This window comes from Phalangium opilio, unplaced genomic scaffold (genome assembly GCF_054372755.1).
Source record: "Phalangium opilio isolate 3A_F unplaced genomic scaffold, DU_Popi_V2 ptg000088l_1, whole genome shotgun sequence".
In the NCBI taxonomy this organism is placed as follows: Eukaryota; Metazoa; Arthropoda; class Arachnida; order Opiliones; family Phalangiidae; genus Phalangium; species Phalangium opilio.
Window position 1 is genome coordinate 5,333,088 of NW_028324193.1, and position 17,640 is coordinate 5,350,727.

At 35.0% G+C, this 17,640-nt stretch overlaps 1 protein-coding gene across 1 annotated transcript; it reads right to left on the reverse strand.

Moving 5' to 3' along the window:
- Positions 1–14,448: 14,448 nt before the first annotated feature.
- On the reverse strand, positions 14,449–16,022 carry LOC149649547 (uncharacterized). The gene is made up of 4 exons (XM_089849353.1): positions 15,987–16,022; positions 15,869–15,929; positions 14,592–14,863; positions 14,449–14,532 (listed from the first exon to the last, which is right to left on the reverse strand). The coding sequence occupies exons 1-4, from the start codon at positions 16,020–16,022 to the stop codon at positions 14,449–14,451; spliced, it is 453 nt and encodes a 150-aa protein (XP_089705479.1).
- Positions 16,023–17,640: the final 1,618 nt, after the last annotated feature.

Sequence of the window (17,640 nt, forward strand, 5' to 3'; positions counted from 1 at the left end):
ATACTTAAAATGAATTTAAAAATCGTCAAAACTGAACTTTTCCATACGTTTACCCTTGCCTTCCCAGCTTGTTTTTTGACGTCAACTGAATAAGCGCGGGAAAAACCATGGAGCTCTATGCAAAAACGGTAGTCCGGACTCTCTAGGCGCGAACTCGTGGTTCAAGTTACGTGACGTCTGCTACTTATTTTACCTAACAACTGCACCGTCCCCTTCAGAAGTTCAGACTTGGACGAACCGCTTAAATTAATCGAAAAATCCGACAACAAATCAACCAGATTATCCGACTCACTACTCGAGTTTGAAGACAACAGATTAATAAATTTAATTACCAAATTTTCAGCTTAACTATCCGCTTCTTAAAAATCAGAAAATAATTGCTCCGTGATTGCAGACGACGCAGTCGAGCGCGGGAACTGGAACATAGTCTGGCCGGTCCGGGACGCCCAACTAAAGATTTCGTTTCCCCGAGTCCCGACCAAAAAACCCTCTAGTAAAAGACAAGTATCTGACGTCATATACTTGTCAGAGAGTATATACTGCCGTATACGCCAGTAAATATACGCCAGTTCGCTGACGTATATTCACTGGCGTATACGGCAGTGGGTGTGGCGGATGGGAGGGGGGTTCATTATTCCCCCTCTTTTTATTCTTCTCTCTAGGCGGTGGCAGTCTGCAGTCAGGGGAGGGGCGCATTGCTATGGGGGGGAATTGATAACGTCACGTATCACGTGATGGTGTTGGCGGGAATTTTGAACTTATTTTATAGTGTATTGGTATGACGTCACGTAATTTATTGGTGTTGAAGGCGCACAGTGTCCATAGTGGTATTATTTCGGTGTATTTTTAGGATATTGTGTCTATTTAAGATATAATTTACGGGTAATTCTATAGGTTCATTATGCCCTTGCTACACCCAACCTTCCCGCAATGTTATTCTTTGTTTGATTTTGAGGTCTCTGCGTGTATGCTTATGCTTATGTTATCCTAAAGAACTAGTTTTGATTGAGATAAGGTTTACGTAGTTTATTGAAAATTAAGCTACGGCTCGGTTCTACGGTGCTCATGTTTTGTATTGTTATTATTTGGTGTATCTTTAGGGTATTGTGTTCATTTAGGGCATGATTTATATAGGTTCAGTAGGCCCTTTCTACACATACCCTTCTAGTACTGTTATTCTTTGTATGATTTCGAGGTCCCTCCATGTATGCTTATGTCATACTAAAGAACTAGTTTTAATTGAAATATGTTTACATTGCAAAAGGGTACAAATTAAGTTACGACTCGGTACTACAGTAGGGTGTTATAGTTAGTAAACGAAATACAGGGTTAAAACAATAATACAATTTAATACCATAAACGTGGTATTACGGGAGTTTTTGCACAATTTAGTAGTTGATTAGAAGCTAAAATGAAGCAGTACTGCTAAAACATCATAAATAAAATTTGATTCACATTAGTTTTAATACGAATTTGGAGAATAAGTACAATTACTTGAGTTAAAATGCGAAATATTACTAATAAAACATCAGAAAATACGAATTACATAGAATACAAGGTAAATAAGCACAATACTAGTATTTAAATTAAAAATTCTCATAGGATTGACTGAACGATATATTTTTTCATACGCGTTAAAATATTGATATACAGTTAAAATGCGCAATCACTACTAAAAAACATCAAAAAATACGAATTACAATGGTTTTGATAACAAACAAATTTACTAAAATGTAAAATTAATACTACTTCAAAAAAATCGTACTTTTATACGTATATTACGAGATGATTAAGCACCTATATTGACATATACCTTCATAGAAAATAGAACAATATTACTACACGAGAGATTATTAAGTACATATATACCCATGTACCTTCATAGAAAATATAGAAATACTACATTTCACGATGATTAAGCAAATGTATTGACATAAACATGTACCTACAATACTCGTAAAAAACTACAATGGTTATTATATGATTTTAGTACAAATATTAGGCTAGTTATTAAACTAAAATGTTCACAGGATTGACGAAAAAATATATTTTTTCATACACGATTAATTACTGATATACGATTAAGGATAAAAATATGGAAATATTACTAAAAAACGTTACTATAATTATCATCAAAAAATAAAAATTACACTTATACAATAAGTATACTAATTTTTAAACTAAAGTGCTAACATATACTAATTAAAAAAAAAGCTTACTAAATGCAAAAATATTACAAAAAATGATGCGTATTCTTTAAAATATTGTTACATGTTAATAGTTGAAATACGTTAATATTACTATAAATAATACTTGAGATACTAATTAAAAGCAGCTATCGAAATATACACAAGTAACTTATGTGGAAAATGTCAACGATTCTAGTTAATATAACCGTAGGGGGTAGTTTTATAGTCAGATATTATTCTAACTTTATCCACTACGACCTGATATGTTTTGGTCTGATCGATAGTGATCAGAGTGTGATCTTGCAGACGTCTGATTTGTGGGCCAATAGGCACTTGAACCGAGTTCAGTAGAGGTTCACCTTCATTGTTTACTTCCAGTAGTTTCTTCATAGTTTCAAAATTTATATAATTTTCAGTAGAGGCGTTTAAATAAAAGCCTTTAACTTTGATAATGTTAGTTTTTTTGCCCGTTTTAGGGTCGAGAATGTCCATAGAATAGTTCTTGGGTCCAGCACTCCCCCATTCACAAATATAGGCATCCTGTCCATAAGATTCTAATTCATTTTTGAGCTCCCCTAAATAATCGCCAGTGGGTAGCAAATGAGTGCCATCTGGTGAGAGGTACACTAAACTATCCGTGTCAAAATAAAAACAAAGGTCACCGACCTTTTCAAGATGTTTTAGTAAATGTAATCGTGCCATAGCTGTTGTGAAACAAGCGATAACTACGTTTGTGTGTTTGTGTACGATCTCATTTTCGAGAATGTGTTCGTATTTTATTAGTACTGTGTTTTCGTTGATTGTTAGTAGACTTTTAACCTCTATATCCGGATTTAGTATTAATCCGTATAATCGGCAAGCATCTTTGATTATTTCGGTAGAGGTGTGTCTTGTTTTTTGGCCGAATTTACCCCAAAAAGAGTTGAGCATAAGTTTGCTAAGGCATCTCAGGCCTTCATTTTTCTCTACTTTAGTGATATTTAGTTCGACGCCCTCTTCGTCTTTGAAACTTTTGACATAGTTCTCCTTATCTTCTTGAGTCTGACAATCCGGCGGGAAGCCGCTAGCTTGGGTTTTATACTCTAAAAAGGTATTAACATAATCTTTAAACAGTCCTCCCTGTTTTGTTTTGGGATCGTACTGTGTGACTTTGTATGACCAAGCCTCGTACATTCGAGTGATTGTGTAACCATTCTCTACTGCATGACGTAACTCGTCGACTACCCGTGTGCCTCGCAATTCTCTTTTTTCAGGAGTATGTTCGCAATCACCTTGAAACTGGGTTTTACAACAGGTGTAGCATAATGGAAATGTTAATTTTCCATTAATACGAGCAGGCAAGACAGGATGAATTAGGTTTGGCGCCGGTAAGACGTCACATTTAAGAAGTCCATCAAACGAAAATACATCAGGAAAGTTGTCTAGTATGATTTCGGGATGTCCTATAGGTATCTTGGTGGTTTTGTTAATGAAAGGGTATAAACTCGTGAAATCGACGTAATGAATACGCTCTGATCCTGTTGTTTTATGGTATAATTTTGTAGCGCAACATCTTCCTCCGAAGAATGCCTCGCGAGGGTCCAATCTTTTTACTATTTTAGGCTTAATGTCATGACATTTTAAAAACTCTATTATTTCTGGTTTATTCGCTTTTTCATTCTGCCATTCGCACTCCCATTTGATATTTACTTTATAATTGAGGGATTCTAATTTAGCTAACAAATGAATGCTACTAAAATATCTAGAGTTCAAAGTCTGAGCAGGGTCCCCGTGCAAAGCCTTGTTTCTGTTTAAAGGAAAGTGTATTTTGCACCCATGATAGAAACACCCCCAGTATTCGAATATTTCCTGGTTCATTTCGCAAAAACTGTCTACTTTAAGTTTTTGGATTCTGGTTTCTTTACCTCGAAAGGAGGATTGGATAGATATATTTCGTTTGTGTGCGGTCCACTCAAGCCACTCTATAGCCCCTATTGACTGATTTTCACTAAGTCTATAATAGTTTGCCGGTATGATGCCTATAGTATCGGGTTTAAGATAATTTCGGCGAAACACGTGAGAGCACACGCCAGGAAGAGTAATTGCGCCGCAATTAAATGGATCAACGCCTGTTACTTTAAGCAGAGGGTACGGAAAGTTAAACATCCTAGGAATAGTAAAATTGTGTCGTTCTCACAATAATAATTGAGTTCCTTCAAGAAGTCGAAATCGCGACCTTTACTATCTTCTGAGCTATGCCATTTTAAGAAGGTATCTAAATTCTTCCTTGTAAAATATTGACAACCATAAGCTTCGATAGGGGGCAGATTACTTTCTATAACATAGTTGGTTTCGCTTTGATTATTAACATCAAAATTATGTTCTATTACATTGAATAAAAAATGTGGAAAATACCCTTTGGCTGCATCAGGTATACCAAAAGTAGCTGGAAACTTTGCTAAGGCTACAGGGATGAAATTATAAGAATCCAGAAATAGCAGGTTAAACAATTTCATTTCTAATATTCGAGTTCCGTTAATTTTCAAAGATGGAACGAATTTTTCATCCCTATTAATGATTTCTCTAATTATTAATTGATTATCATAATTACTGCCATAGTGAGACAGTATGATGACGTTCCTGACATCGTGTAATTGCATTAAATAATCTAAAAATAAAGCTATGGGATTTCCGCCTGAAAAGCGTTGTTTACGCTTACCAAACTGACTACACATAATGCATTTAAAATTTAGGGATGTTTCATCTACGCAATGCTCACAGACTGTTATGCTAACTAACAGGATAGCCTGGTGTTCATAGGCACCTGACTTTTCCTGACACACCTTCGTTTGTATACATTCTACGTCAAAGAAAATATACATAAGGTTAGGCTGATTGGGTCTAGGCTTCTTAACAGAGGACACTTTCAGGGGTTTATCTTTGATAACCTGGATATAACATAAGTGATTGCTCGGTTGGTATTTCTTACAGATCTGACAAAATATCTCCCCACACATATCCGTCTCAGTTCTTCGGGAAAAATCGATAATATTTAAACAGTCTTTACAGTGAAAAAGGCGTTCACATAGCGACTTTTTATTGCTAGAAGTTTCGAAGTGACTTTGATAGCAATCGTCGCCTAAGAATTTCCGTAAACAAGGCCCACAAGCTATAGGGGGGCCTTGGCAAATAGTGGGTCTCATGCAACTAAAACAAAAGTCATTACATTTATGTGACTGTATTCGCCAATAGGGTACGAGGCATTTTTCGCAGAATAGGTCGTGATTGAAAATTGGTCTTAATTTTGTAATAACATTATAATGGTTATTTTCATTCAATAAAAAGAGGCGGGGCCTAGTATCATCGGGATCATTTTCGCCGAAAATCAAAACAGGGACGCTATTTTCGAATTTGTATACGAAAATCGAATATTGACTTAAATAAATTTTGAACTTTTGAAACGATTCGGCAGTTCCACACTCACTAGCCCTTAATCCTGCCTTATAACATAGTTCTAAAGCAGCCTCTTTTTGAGATTTATTTCCTGGTCTTGCCCTAGATATAGCTTCGTAACGGATCTTTAGAGCTTCGGTTGTATCATTAGCATAATTTCTATGATTTATAGCCACACAAAGCGATCGGGCTAAACACAGGTTATCAGAATTGACTATACGTACAATACCTCGCCTATCTCTGCAGAAAAGATTGAAAGGTTTAATGCCTCGGGCTGCAGCGAGGGTATTGCCCTCCGGCAGTCGTACAATACTAAAAATCATTTTAACAGGACCTAGGAAAAATGCTTCCATTTCGTCCTCATAAAGCATAACACTAAGCTGGTCAAAAAGAATATTAGGGTCGACTTGATCTAATCGTCCAAAGGATAATTCTAGTTCGGACCTACAAATATTTGCCGCACTCTTTAAAGTAATTTGGACATGGTCTGTAGGTCTGTACTTGCTAAGGACGCATTTCGTTACGGTACAAATACTAGCGACGGGATCTGCAGTAACTCTAAGAACTACCTCTCGACCATACATGTTAAAATGTTTGTAAAATTTCTCACTTTGTCCTAGTATCTCGCAAGAAGGTAGGTTGTCAATAGGTGTGGGCGGGTCCGTTTCTCCTCCTCCCCATTGTACGTCGATATCATCGTCAAAAATCGTCTCTTCAGAACCGTTCTCCCTCGGTAAGGTATCGTTCAATAGTATCTCCTCTGCGTGTGGTCCTTGATCTTTTCCGTCTAAAAATGCGGCTATCTCTTTGTCATATTGTGAGTTGTTGAAGTCGGCGATTTGAGCTTCTTCGTGTATACCCAGCTCAATTTCTTCTTGTCGTTTCGCTTGGCGATCTATGTATTCCGTTCTTAAGGGACTAGGCATTAGATCCCTTAGGTTTTCCAATTCTTCTTAGGTATTACAGTCCTCTGGTGTTCGAGCAACTGTTTTCATATACTCGAGTAAGTCGAGGCAAGCTTGAATAGCGTTCAAGCCACCATGTAATACGAGTTGTGGTAGAGTCTGCGATCCGTACACCGGATCTAGTCGCAGATAGGCTTATAGGTAGAAATAAAACTCATATATTAAACGTAATGGCCAAGGTCTATTTATAGTCAGTTCGTTCAAAGTTGTACGGAGAGTTTCAAGATCCATGTTTATCTTTCGGTGTTTGAAGATCGACTGTGTATTTTGATCATTTCCTCAGCCGCTTTTATACTAAATTTCTTAATAAAAACGCCCACATTCCTCAATACTTTAACAATAGCCTGATTTATTGCTTACCAGTCACCAGATGTTTTCTCACAATGCATTTCTGACACACGCCTGTTGATAGTTTACCGATTTTATAATAAAATAAAACGCTGGATTTGCTTTATGTCAAATAAATTGTCAACAAAAGAGTGGCCTATAAATAGAATTTTGTTATAAACACTGCAAATAAGGGACAATTTTATTGGGGTAATAAATGAAAAACATGATGTGTAAAAGGTTTCTAGTGATTCTCAATTGTGACAGTATCCTTTGTTATCTTAAAGTCTGTTAAATAATAACGTTCCGAATTTCTCTAATAGGTCATAAAAACCATTGTACATTTTTTCAAAAAACAAAATGCTACCTTGAGCTAACGAAATTTCTTAATAGACACGCCCATATTCCTCAATCGTTTACAATAGCCTTTATTACCTGATCTTATCAGTCAGCAGATGTTTTCATACAATGCATTTCGGACCCATGCCTGTTAATAGTTTACCAATTTTATAACGTTGGATTTACTTTATGTCAAAAAAATTGTCAACAAAAGAGTGGCCTATAAATAGATTTTTGGTATAAACACCGCAAATAAGGGACAATACTTGTAATAAATAAAAAACAGGGTGCGTAAAGCGTTTCTAGAGATTCTCAATCGTGACAATATCCTTTGTTATCTTCACGTCTGTTTAATAATATGGTTCCGAATTTCGCTAATAGGTCATAAAAACCATTGTACACTTTTCAAAAAGTTACTTTTAACTCTACCTTAAGTTAACCTATGACCAGATAGTTTCTCACGGTCATGAATAACACTATGATTGTGTAGGAGAGAAGTAGGTCTATTCAAATAGAAAGAGCAATGAAACACAAAATAAATTCCAATGATAACAATGCAATAGCACTGGTCAACCACCTCCTAAAGCCCTTGCCTGAACGTGTTTACGGAATAGGTAATTTCTAATCAGCCAGGTAGCAACTAGGCACTTAAATATAACATATTTAATTCCTTAAGAGGCTAAAATTCGAAACTTTTAAAGAATAGACAATGCCAACTGAGCTAGTATTCGTTATGAAAAGGTTTATCAACGGGATGAAATTCTCAAAACAAGTCGAATAGTAAACATTAGGCGTCTTTCGCAGGATTAGAACATTAAATCCTTTCTGCACCGATGTGTATACAAAACTCGCATAACAAAAGGCGTAAATGCGTATAATAATTGAGATTGATTGGGTTAATTTGGGGTTAATTTCACAGTACAATGATAATTTTCGCTACTTACTAATATAGCGATTGACTGTAGTACCTTGAAAAAAGGACACAATTGATTGTGAAAGGTTTGTAAATAAAGGAAGCTAAACGCAGAGCAATTTGGTCCTATTTGGACAAATAATTCTAGTGCTCCAAAATAAAATTATAATGGTTTGGTATAAATATTAGGCTAGTTATTCTAAAAAGGTCACTGTCCGTCTAACGAGGGATTAAGGCTTTGAAGCACTTAATTTTAAAAATGTTAACTCGTATCATGGGGTCGATAGAATCAAGGGATTTCTCTTATCATTCAGTAATAAAAACGGCACACACCGTTTCGTCTTCTAACGTTTATTTGTAAACCCTGATTAAATAAACCTGTTAACCTCACTAAAAAATCAGAGACTTTGTGAGAATGACTGAAACAAACAAGGATTTGAGCATGATTTTTCTACAAAATCAATCTTAATCTCGTCAAAGTTCTGTATAGGCGTAAATATCTGACAAGAAATAATAAGATACACCCGCCAACTTGTTAACAATGTTGAACCCCCAACTATTTAAGATCGGTTTAAGAGACTTCATCGAGCGGGGAAAATCACAATATATTGTATGGTTGCGATAAAAAGGTTAAAAAATGTACTCTTTTTTTTTAACAAATGTTTTGATTAATCCTAGATTGATACAGCGTTTACTTGAGATGTAAGCACTGAAAGTTTTTGATTTAGCTGCCAGATTGAAGGTAAAATGGAGTATTTAGGATAGCTTTGATACATTATTTGCTACGTTAAAGATGATAAAAGAGAGTTATTTCCTTTAAAAAAAGAACGAAATTAGTCTCCTAGTCTATAGTTCTGGCAAAATACTCATATATTTTCCTGGTTTCGGTTAGCGCACCAAAAATATCTTAAACATGTAAAGACTTGTCAGGATAATGCCTTCAAGGCAAACCCCTCGAATCAAATGTTTCGTGGTAGGAAGAGTCACCAACTAACAAAGCAATAAATCACAAAATAAATTCCATTCATAACAACACAAATGGTTCGGCCATGCCCCTAAACCCATTAAGACACGTCTTTATAATAAAAATAAAAACGGATGGGGATAAATCCTTTTGTTATGGATCAAGTTCGACCTCTTCCCCCTAACCCTCATAAAACGAGGTGGGTGGTTAAATTAAAGAAAGGACAAATTCCAATGTAACTAAAAAATCTATGAGCATCAGACAACAATCGAGGAAAGCACCGCCCTAAAGTCTGAACATCTCAATAATAAGCGACCCTAATACTAGTGTTACCATATTGAATTTAGTCAAAGCAGGCGTCAAATTTTGTAATTATTGGTGTAAAAACCAGTATTTTTCATGATATTCAAATGTATTATTAAGGAACATTTTTAATGACGTAATTGAATGTTTAAACTTAACCATTTCGTAAGATTTCTCTCTTTTGTTAGTTCATTTGTACGTTTCTGTTTGTAATATTCCCCGTTTGTATATACTCTCGTATTGTGCCATGGAAGGGGGGGGTCGTACCCAAGCCCTGGGGGCTTCACGACCCTATCCCTCGAGCCTTGTTAAATAAATAAATTGCAACTATAAGAGTAAAGCTAGTTTTGAGGTATAGAAAATTAAATTCCTTAAGTCTGCAACACCATCTAGTTATGTATTGAAATTAATGATTCTGAAATAAATGAAAATATGCTTTTCATCAAATCATTTTGATAAATATTGCGAAAATCATCGCAACGTTTTTAGTCATGTGAACTGTTTTTCAAATGACTCATTTCGTCATTTTAAGGCAACTAAAGAAACAAAGTGAGTTGGATTAACTGAAGTCAGTACTTTTTCAAATTTTGTATGCAATTCTTTGGGGAATTTAGGAAACCCAAATAAGCATTTTTATATGTTAGAAAGATGTTGCGTACAATATTTCTTTCTATTGCTAGAAATCCACGATTCATGCACTGACATTAGCTAAATGACACTCTATGTTGTACTTTGAACTTTTCGCTGGTCCTATATTCTGCTTTAGTATATTGGGATGTATGTCTTTTCTAAAGGTGTTAGTTAAAATATGTGTTTTTTCCCTAGAACATTGTAAATAGCAGTGAAATTCTAGTGTGAAACTATGTAAATGATTCCGCATTGTAAACATATACAATACTCGTGCTCGAATTGATTGACGTTTCCCTAGAAATACTTAATTAACTTAGTCTTTGTTATAGTAAAAGATTGTTATACTAGTTTCTGCTAAGAGGGGGGTCAAGAGGTAATAAAGTTTTATTTAAATAGAATAAAATTGGTGGAATTTTGCTAAATCAAAAGTGTTTTTGGTGAAACATAGAGTAATTTTGATAAATTTAGCTAAAATTTATCAAAACGTTTTTAACAATTGAAATATTTTTTCAAATGACTCGTTTCGTGTTGCTAAAATGCAATGTACATGACTGTTTTCGTTTCGGTGGATTATTCATTTCCCCATGTATTCCTATGGGATTTTAGGAATTTGAAATGATCGTTTTGGTATCGGTCAATTGTAAGGTAGTTGATCAAAAACGTTTCGATAGTTTTTTACTTCTAACACGAAATGAGTTATGAATGATGCTTCTTTCATTACCGTTTTACGTTTTCCACAGATTTTTGATTACGTTGCCGATAATTTTGATAAATATAGTACGTATTAGGTTAATGTTTCGATTTAATGATCTATTGCCTTTCTGTTAACGCAACGGAAACATCTTAAATTTGTTGAGACTTGTCCGTTTAATGCCCTCAGGGCAACCACCTGTAATCAATTAAATGTTTGAACCCCATTGTAGGATGTGTCACCGCCCCGCTCAATGACATAAACTTGGACATAACACATTTGTGTGAGTTATAAATCACTCCAAATATAAATTCCATTGATTCAATACAAATGGTACGACCACCACCCCAAAGCCCTTAAGATACGTCTCAACGTGTTTACTTATAAATAAAAAACAGATGGGGATAAAGGTTCACCCTCGCCCCCCTTGTAATGTCATAAAACCTGATGGGTGGTCCAATTAAAGAAAGGACAAAATAAATTCTAATGATAACAATACAACTGGTTCGACCATGCCCCCAAAGCCATTAAGACACGTCTGAACGTGTTTACGTACAAGTAAAACAGATTGGGATAAATTCTTTTGTTATGAACCAAGTTCGACCCCACCTACTCCCCCTTAATGTCATACAACTTACACCTGGTGGTTGGGTGAAAGAGGATTTTGGAAGCTTTGGAGAGTAATTTCAATTCCGAATTCTGGACTAAAAGGTTGGTGAAAAGGTTAGTAAGAAATAATGTATCTCCTCCGCTACACAACACCCATCCCTCAGACACGGCCCACCGTGATTTTTTTAGGTGGTGTTATATAAATGCTAGTATTTTAATCAATATTCATGTGTATTTTAAGCAGTATTCAGCTATATCTTTTGCATGTATTTTATATAAATCCTTTGTAGTTTAGAATTATTCGTATGAAACTCAGTATCAGTTTCTAATAAGCCACTTGTGCAGGGTAAAATTGGTGTTTTTTAAGGTAGTTTTAAGTAAATGCCAGTATTTTAATCAATATTCATGTATATTTTAGTAGAAGTCAGCTATAACTTTTGCATGTATTTTATATAAACACCTTGTAGTTTAGTATTATCTGTATTAAGTTCAGTATTAGTTTCTAATAAGCCACTTGTGCATGGTAAAATTGTTGTTTTTTTAAGTAGTGTTATATAAGTGCGAGTATTTTAATCAATATTCATGTGTATTTTAGTAATATACGTATAAAAAATCGGTATTAATTTCTAATAAGTCACTGGCTCATGGTAAAATTGGTGTTTTTTAGATGGTATTACATAAATGCTAGTATTTTAATCAGTATTCATGCGTATTTCAGTAGTGTTCAATGTTCTAAACCTAATACAACCTCTCATTCTTTCGCCTAGAAAACTAAAATAACCTAGCATAAACCTGTGTTTCAGGACCTACCGTAGAATAACCTAGCATAGATCAATCATTCAGGATCTAACATAGAATAACTTAGCATAAGCCTATCTTTTTCAGGATCTACCATAGAATAACCCAGCATAAGACTATATTTTTCAGCATTTACTAAGAATAAACCTAGCATAAACCGATCTTTCAAGATCTAATATAACATAAACCTACCCAAATCTACCATGGAATAACCTAGCATAAGCATATCTTTCAAGATCTACCATAGAATAAGCCTAGCATAAACCTACCACGATCTACCATAGAATAAGCTTACAATAGCCTAAACCTATATTTTTCAGGATCTACAGTACCATAAGCTTTTGTATTTTAGTCACTTAGTATCGTACTTATTCTCCCTAATAGTATCAAAACTAGTGTAATTTTCTGATGAGGTTTTATAGTAGTACTTGTTTATTTTAACTAACTATCTGTAGTTACACTTATTAATCTACTGTAAAATTGTGCACTAAATGTCGTAATTCCCCTTTTATGATATTAAATTGTATTATTGTTTTAACCCTGTATTTCGTTTACTAACTATAACACCCTACTGTAGTACCGAGTCGTAACTTAATTTGTACCCTTTTGCAATGTAAACATATTTCAATTAAAACTAGTTCTTTAGTATGACATAAGCATACATGGAGGGACCTCGAAATCATACAAAGAATAACAGTACTAGAAGGGTATGTGTAGAAAGGGCCTACTGAACCTATATAAATCATGCCCTAAATGAACACAATACCCTAAAGATACACCAAATAATAACAATACAAAACATGAGCACCGTAGAACCGAGCCGTAGCTTAATTTTCAATAAACTACGTAAACCTTATCTCAATCAAAACTAGTTCTTTAGGATAACATAAGCATAAGCATACACGCAGAGACCTCAAAATCAAACAAAGAATAACATTGCGGGAAGGTTGGGTGTAGCAAGGGCATAATGAACCTATAGAATTACCCGTAAATTATATCTTAAATAGACACAATATCCTAAAAATACACCGAAATAATACCACTATGGACACTGTGCGCCTTCAACACCAATAAATTACGTGACGTCATACCAGTACACTATAAAATAAGTTCAAAATTCCCGCCAACACCATCACGTGATACGTGACGTTATCAATTCCCCCCCATAGCAATGCGCCCCTCCCCTGCCTGCAGACTGCCACCGCCTAGAGAGAAGAATAAAAAGAGGGGGAATAATGAACCCCCCTCCCATCCGCCACACCCACTGCCGTATACGCCAGTGAATATACGTCAGCGAACTGGCGTATATTTACTGGCGTATACGGCAGTATATACTCTCTCTTGTCTTTACTTTGGTAAAATGGCGGCTTAATTTGAAAAATGGGGGTAGAAACTTTATATATTCAAACTTATCTTACATAATAACTACAAATCTGAGAGTTAAAAGTTTGATATTTTTGGATTCTTTGAAAGAAATTCTATCTTTTGTTAAACGAATGAAAGGTTTTTCAAATAAATCTGCGCATACCCTTTAAGAAGTGAATGTACGATACCTAGCTTAAACGAGCTACCTATAATTGATCCAAACGTGTCCACTGCAACATAAATCTGACAACATTATTGTTCCTTTACAACACCAATCAAAGTAAAGTGACGCTCATTCACAAGAACATCTTCAAATTAAGATAAATGTTACGTCAAAGTCAGTTAAAAGAATGAGCATCTGTGATATTGAACCAAGATTTTATACACATGCAAGACTTTCTTCAGTCTAGCATAACAAAACGAAAGAGTAATATTGTAAAGAAAAAGAAATTCTGTGATGTTTTTGAGACGGGTGAACCCAATAAAATAGCAAGCAAGCTTTGTAATGATGTAAATACATCAAACAAGGAAACGACAAGAGGTAGACAACTTAGGGCACCCCAAAATTTGAGCGAATATGTTTAAATTAAAGTAGACAACTTCTTTAAACAAATCATTTCTTTATGCAATAAATATGGCAAACATAGCCATGTTCGCGTCGTAGCCGTGCGGTTTGATGCCAGATTTAGGATTAGCGTACTCGTAAATGGCAGAGATAACATCATTTTGCTATAAAATATGACGTTTATTTAGTTCCTGAATCTTAAAAATACCAATTTATAGCCAGACAACAATTACCTGTAAGATTCACGCAGGCTTCATTTCCTTTTGTCCAAGAATCCCTTTCCACAAAGCTTTGAAGTAGGTGGGGAACTTGGCGCGGTACTCCTCGCTTTCGGTTGTCATCATCTATAAGTTTAAGATCAACCAAATTCATTTCCCAGATTTAAGAATTTTTTGGCCCGTTGAGGATCGGAAGAAAATAACGCGTTGATCATATTCTTAAGCTTAAACAAAGTAAATATACATTAAGTTCATCAAACCAAATCAAGAATTAAAAACTTACCTGGTGTGAAGGGCAGATGATGAAATATATATTTCGGTCAAGGTTGAATGGATTAAAGAATGACGCATCAACAGCAATGTCAGCCGTGTTTTCGAAGCTAAATGCTCCATAGAGATCAGCTACAAGTTTTATTACGCTCAGATTTGAACTAGCTCCGTCGCACACCAAACACGATACGTTAAACCCTGTAAATTGGAAAGCTTTCAAAACTTCCATTAAACACGGAAGGGTGTATTGAACATCAGCAGTTGAAGGAAGAGCAAAGTAGGGTCCTATAACATCGTAGTTGGAGTGCCGCACATTTTTACAGAATTACAGAAAGTGTCTACAAGTGCACCCAGTAGGAAAACTACTATAGCAGTAGTTTTATAGAAAAAGACTTTATTTAAGTTAATTAATGGTGAAACTGGTTCAAAATTGCATATATATAATAAGTAAGCTATGATATATATTATAAACCATTTTAAAACTTAATTCCAAACTAATTTACTTAAATTTAAGGGTGCCTACAACTTACTAATTTACAGAAAATGCTTATATTTAAGTTAATTACCGATCAAATTAATTCAATTTACCTACATCTACTAAGAATATTACGCTCTATAATATAAACGCGCTTAAAAATTAATTTCTATCAAATAAACTTAAACTTAAGGGTGCATACAGATTTTGTACTCGGGATCAGATGACTTACAGGAGGCACTATTTTACAGAAAATGTGATTATTTAAGTAAATTACGGGTCAAATTAATTCAAATTTACTATACATAATCAGAAACGTGTTTGGTTTAATATACACTACTTAAATAGTTAATAACTAGCTATTATCTCACTTAAATTCAGGGTGCCTACAACACACTATTTTACAGATTCATGGGTGCATCCAAATATACTATTTTACAGAAAATGCATATATTTAATTAAATTACGGGTCAAATTTGTTTAGATTCAATAGTTCTATTGAGAATATTACGCTGTTTAATATAAACGCGTTTAAAAATTAATTTCTATTAAATATACACCCGTGTCTTTTGCGGAGGGGGGAGGTACCTCTGGCACCACCATGTACCACAGAGATTAACAGAATCACAGAGGCTAGGATATTTCTCTTCGAAACAGTGATAAACAACTTTATAGGAATGCAACCCCTTTGAAAACAGGTTAAAATAAAATGTTTCTTGTCCGTGTGATGGCGCTAAGAGTCCATGTCAAAATTTGCTATTCATTTCCTCTTGCTTGTTGGTCGATCCGATTCTCTCGCCGCGACGGCGACATACGCGAATCTTCCTTGTTCAAGGTTGGTTGGAGCTTTGTGGTTGCGTGTTCTATCTTGTCTCGCTAGAGAAGATTCGTTTTTATTTTTGCGCGTATTGAATGTGCGAAAGTTTTTCTCACCCCTATTTTAGTGGCTGGATGGTGGTATATCTGCATTCTTTGGCAATTGAATGCCAAATATTATTTTTCTTCAAGAAACTAGAATCTTTGGCCGTTTTGGTCTTAATCTCTGCTAGTTAAAAACACTTAATAAGTGACACTGTGGACTCGCAGTTTTTGCGTTCTGACCACATAAAGGGAATTTTAAAAAACTAGAATCTTAGGCCGTTTTTTTCTTAAGCTCTACTATTCAAAACACTTAAAGTGACCTGTGGACTGTCGATATAAAGTTAACTTAATACTGAAATATGATTCCCTGTGAAACTGATTTGAACATTAGCATATCTAAAGAGCGCGCATTGGAAATTTTGAAGAAAGCGAAAAATGGCTCTCTCAAACATATGTCAGATCAAATTCCACGAGAGTTGATCAAAGGCGGAAACCTATTTGTTTTAATATTAAATGATGATCGCCCAGAGGAATATATAATAAAACAAGATGGCAGGTTATGGAGAGCAAGGGCATCCACCAAAAATAGAGACAATCACGCAGTGATTAAACGGTATTTCAAATACGAACTGGTAATGGGCGAGAAGCTCACTCAGTTAATTTTGAAAGGGAAATTTATACGCTAGGGAATGTAGATAATGAATATTTCATCATTATAAACTACATTGGTGATGTGAGAATGGGTACATCGCGCCAAAATAATGAGAAGTCAATGAATAAACCTTGTCTAGTACAGACCCTTGATCAAGAGCCAAACTCTCATAAAGAGACGGAGTCTACAATACCACTCATAGAAAGTACAGTTTCAGAATCTGGCCAATCACCTGCTTAAAGCGAAACACGCCAAGCAATACATATCTTGTAAGACCACACAAAATCTTGGTGGTTTTTACGTAACAACTATTTCAATGAGAAATATTGAAATGAAGGACGATCCAAAATTCGATGTGTACTTCTTACTTCATCAAAATGTTATCGTGGCAACGTCATTTTGGGACGAATTCCTTTTAAACATTTAGAAAAATTCGGCAAATTGGTTCCTATTGTGACTGATGATTCAGAGAGAGTTACGTTTGATAGCTTGCGCACGCCGCAAGAAAATATTTTATTTTGTACTAGTAAAATTTTCAATGACGTCACAGTTTATCTAAAAGAAAATTGCGTTACCAACATTGACCATTATGTTGCTCAACTTAACCAATTAATTGACTCCATAACAGTAAATGAATTCGATATTCTTTATGAAGAATTACGTAGCGACTGGCCATTACATTTTCAAGAGTACGCCGATTGGAAATTAAAAAAATATTTAAGAAACAACTGTATCTTGGTTCATTTGAAACGTTTTAAGGCTTTCTAAGACGAAAGACCGATTAATAATCCTAGTCCAACTTTCCGCAATAAATTGCATTTGGCGGTACAGGAAAGAAACATCACGATTGACGAAGCAGTAACAATATTTGCACTGAAACATCTAAACGTTTTGAATGAGTTTAGCAAAGGCTTATAAAATGGAAGATAGTCAATTTGAGTTGAAAGAAGGCTTACATACCAAACTAACATTCGTTCCCACCCCACCACCAACCACAACTAGCTAGGACGTAAATCGTGATTTGCGTTACTTGTAAGTTTTGAACTTCCATTATAACATTTAAAGGAGCCTCCG

Bases quoted from the DNA above. Each gene is read 5' to 3' on its own strand.
- LOC149649547 (XM_089849353.1), bottom strand. From the start codon at position 16,022: ATGCAGATATACCACCATCCAGCCACTAAAATAGGG. The intron at 14,864-15,868 runs GTATGTCGCCGT...ACGATGTTATAG, and splicing joins CTTGAACAAGGAAGATTCGC to GACCCTACTTTGCTCTTCCT. The intron at 14,533-14,591 runs GTAAGTTTTTAA...ACTTTGTTTAAG, and splicing joins TCATCTGCCCTTCACACCAG to CTTAAGAATATGATCAACGC.